Source organism: Zea mays, chromosome 10 (assembly GCF_902167145.1).
Source record: "Zea mays cultivar B73 chromosome 10, Zm-B73-REFERENCE-NAM-5.0, whole genome shotgun sequence".
NCBI lineage: Eukaryota > Viridiplantae > Streptophyta > Magnoliopsida > Poales > Poaceae > Zea > Zea mays.
Genome location: NC_050105.1, coordinates 111,622,576 through 111,626,850, shown reverse-complemented (window position 1 = coordinate 111,626,850; position 4,275 = coordinate 111,622,576). Strand labels below are relative to the sequence as shown.

General features: G+C 47.9%; 1 protein-coding gene across 1 annotated transcript; it reads right to left on the bottom strand.

The window, feature by feature from the left end:
- Positions 1-511: 511 nt before the first annotated feature.
- Positions 512-1,493, bottom strand: LOC100280886 (chaperone protein DnaJ). The gene has a single exon (NM_001364650.1). The coding sequence runs from the start codon at positions 1,369-1,371 to the stop codon at positions 1,006-1,008; it is 366 nt and encodes a 121-aa protein (NP_001351579.1). The 5' UTR covers positions 1,372-1,493; the 3' UTR covers positions 512-1,005.
- Positions 1,494-4,275: the final 2,782 nt, after the last annotated feature.

The following is a 4,275-nucleotide window of genomic DNA, read 5'->3' as shown; positions in this document are numbered from 1 at the left end:
GAAGAGAAAAAAGCAAATAAACTTTGCCAAGTGTTATCCATGGACATTCGGTATAGTTAACGAGTGTCACATACCGACTGCTGACGGTAATGTGCGGAGAGTCTTAGTATGTCGAGTGTTTGTCACTCGATAAATAGACCTTTTGCCGCTGAGAGTCTTCACTCGGTTAAGATGGTTGTTGTCGAGTGTCATTTTTTCGATACACCGCAAGTTAAAAGACATATCTATAACAGTAACCCACCGCCTCTGATCGTACGTTCTATTCTTTTTCTGATAGTAGGAAAAAATTTGTAGTAGTTACGTACGTCACATCGCCCTTTTAGGACCATCCGGAAGGTAAGGATTCTCGTCATGTCATCACCGCCTATTGTAGTCGGGCGCACAAATGTGAACGGGTTCCATTTTGATTCGTGCGTTCACACGCACATGCCCAGGTACTACAGTGTTCACTGTCCCCTCTGCACTGAACTGAATGAACGATGAACGGGATTATTGGATGTAGTGTAGCGTCAAACGACCTCGCTGCTGCGTGAATTTGGCATCGTTTGGGATGCTTTTGTTAAGCGACATCTTTCACGTACGCTTAGAGAGAGGATGGAAGCTCAGAAATAAATCGCCAGCTCCAAGATCTTAGCGGTCGTCAGAGAATTGTAAGTCTTGGCATGAGCAAGACAGCCAATAATTGGGAGAATTGCGAGACGAGCTGTGCGTTGCGTAACTCATCTTGCTATCCAAAATAAATATAGCGCGTTTCAATAATTTTTGCTAATCAATCCAGCGCGCTAGCTAACAAATACTACTACAATCTCAATCTCTGATCTTTTTTCGTCCAAAAAAGAGAGCAAGAGCTCCGCGCCGTCATTCCCTTGTGCCAGCAGGTCGCCCGCGCGCCGCACAGAGCCGCCTTCATCCATGATCCGGGAGAACCGGCGGGTCCAGGAGAGGCGAAGAGACGAGGCATCGGCGTCGGCGTCGGCGTCGGCGCGACGGACGGTCAGGTGGTCATCACCTGCCAGTCGGTGCGGTGCGCGCGGACGTGGCGATCCGCACGGGCGCGCGCCGGCCGGTGCCGGACCCGCCGCAGCACCGGCACGGCGTCCGGCGCGTGCCGGCGCACGCGCCGCACCCGGAGCGGCTAATCTTCTTCCCGCGGGCGCCGGCGTCGGACCAGCGCGCGCAGAGGCGGCAGTCCTCCTTGCCCGACCCCCCGCACGCCTCGCAGCGCGGGGCGCCTCCGCCCCAGCGCAGCGCGGGGCCCCCGCCGGGCCTCCACAGCGCGGCGCCCGCGGACGGCGGCGAAGACCTGTTGGCCATCGCGACGCCCGCCAGCATCCCGAGCCCCGCCGACGCCACCGCGATCGCCGTCACCATACTGGCGCGGACCGGCCGGGCGGTGCTTTCTTGGCGCCTGTTGGGCTCTTGCGCTCCTGTGCTTTTGCTTGCTATGGCTTTCTCTAGTTCTCTGTCTCTTGCGGTGGAGGACCTGGTCGACTGCGTGTGCGTGAGCCGGCGAGGAGTTTTATAGAGCGGAGCACCAGCGCGAGTCACCCGGCCCGACGACCCGTCAAGACGAGGCTGCTGCCGGTCGCGGCCGGGTGGGTGGCTTTTGGCGATTACCAAGCTGGCTGCTACTGCTAGTGGCCCAGTGGGGGAGGTCACTTGTCGGCGCTGTCGCTGTCGAGTTGCCTGCCCTGCCACCTTGATCGCCTACCCTCTCGCTCTCCTTGTGCTGGCGGTGGCGGTGGCCCCACTGATTCCAGAGGACTGGCCCTCTGCCATTCTCCTCACCGGCTGTCCCTCGACAATACGGTTAGGCCGACAGGCACACAAGATGCTGGCAATAATCTGTGGTATCGAAATACCATTTCTATGCAACTACCACTAACTTAATCCGCAAGGCATCATAATACTACTTGGCGATATAGATTGAAAAAAAAACGTGCCGCATGATATGAAACTGATACGGTTATTATAAAGCACAACATTAAATATGGCACTATCAGACACATACACGATTAGTAATTGTATCATATCATGTCTATAAATATGGTCAAACATACTATAGCGTCTAATCGTCTCATATAAGTATTACTAGGTATATGTCCGTGCGTTGCAACGGGTGACACTTGTGCACGCATAGATCTCGTTTACTGGTGTTATCAATCGACGAGTCACACTTGTGTACGCATGTCATTGTTTAGTAATATTATTAACTGAACTCTTGGCGGCAGGCAAGGGAGGGGGCATCGAGAGGCGGGCTCGGGGCAGGACATCGGGTGTGTGCGAACGCGAATCGCGTCGAGAAGTAGGCTCGGGGGCAGCAGATGGCTGGAGGTCGTGGCATGCGGAGCGCGGTGCGGTTGAAGTGAGAGGCGGGGAAGGGCTGGAGGAGGACATGCGTGGATGGTTGTGCCAAAAGTGTCGAGTCCATTTGTCAGAGATAGGAAAGGCAGAACCAGAGAGGGTCAACCTACCCCTTACCTTCTTCATAGTAGTATAATCAGTTACATGTACGTTGTTACGGACATACATAAACCTTGTTTAAATAAGATAGTTATTTAAACGTGTTCCAACAGAATTTGCGAGTAAAGTTTGTTTGGTGTTTATACCTTTCCCTTGTGATCTTCTAGACTGCCTTCTTCATCGAGATAAGTAGAGATTGACATATCCTATTTTAACATGAACCATTCCTATATTTCAGTTACCAACTGTTTTTCTCTATGTGCGTGAAACGTTGTGGGTTCCACAATATTGTATAAAGCTTGGATATATTGGGCACCAACTATATATGAAGCTAGTTTATCCATGTCAACTTCTGTACAACTTTACATCCACAAGTTACATTTGCCTGAAAGAACCATGGAGTAAAAAAAGGAAGAGAGGCTTTGATTTCCTCTAAAGCATGCAACAACCAACATCTTATCTTCTAGCTATATGTCAACTGTATCAAAATTGTGGAACCCTGTAACAAAATAACATAAACATAAGTAATCTTCTCACGTCAAAACAGATAAAGATCAAGACACAAATTAGTCTTGTGAGCTCACTTGCAGTGAAGTCAAAAGTCGCAATATAAGTTAGAAAAAAATCACTCCCTAGATCACCCAATTGTCCAAACCCTAAACCCTAAAACCCACAGGTTGTTATGAACTCTGCTTGTTGAGGTTTACCAATAGGACGCCGATGCTATCAGTTGTAGAGGGCACACAGATGTGTGTTGATCTGCGTTGACTGAAAATGATCAGTCCCGGTCAGATGTTGTAATATGTTGTAAGATTGTGTTTCCCATCATAGTTTAGACTGCGGAGAATGATGCTATACCAACCTGCATCAGGAACCATTACTATTAGACAATATTAAAAAAATCTAATTTATTTAAGTATAAGACACCGTTTTAAGGTGAACTGATATGAGTTGGATCAATGAACTGTATCAATAAACATATGGTTCATGCCGCTTGGATGATAAAAGTGGAGGCTTACAAGGATGGTGTTGCCCGTCCTGAATGGGTCCTCTAAGATAGCCTGTAGGTTGCTAGTAAAACAAAAAATAAGAATGCATCCAAGCTTGGCGTGCCATGACACTCACTGTCCTCATCGGGGCCTGGGTGGAGCTGGAGTCGTCCTAGTTCCACTTTGGCAGCTTGCTGGGATCGGTCACCTGGCTAGACAGGGTCTAGCCCAGCACCAACCAGATCAGTATGATTTTACAAAACAGAATAGAAAAAATATAATTGCAGTGGTAGCGGTGAGCATGCAGCATCATTGCATATTTGTACATACATGAAACCACATGTTCATGGGAGAGGGAATTTGAAATATGTGCAACATCGACGATGCACATACCTGCTTTGGATAAATACCTGCAGAGTTACGAATTGCACGAGATGTGTTGTTGACAGTAATACCTGCACTGTTACGAAGAAGGTCGACCAATAAGGTAAATACTAATTGAAATGTGAGATTATGAAGCTATATTGCATAAACACACCGCTAGATGCCAATCTCTGGATGGAGAAATAGAAAACAAATATTCCCTCCATTATATTCTCATTAGGTATTAGAGATACAACTTCGACCACTATCGCATCATATTTAATTATAAAGCTAATGTTTGTGGGATTACGAAATTACTTTTCAACAAAAGTCTACACATGTCTCTTCTGTTTGCAAACTAAACAATTATTATAAACTGATAGGTGGAGTTTCAAAAGTTCAACTGCATCTTGTTTGGGATGTTTAATGTTTGAGAACAAAGGGACCATTAATGTACAGA

Coding starts and splice junctions, on each gene's coding strand:
- LOC100280886 (NM_001364650.1), bottom strand. CDS start 1,371: ATGGTGACGGCGATCGCGGTGGCGTCGGCGGGGCTCGGGATGCTGGCG.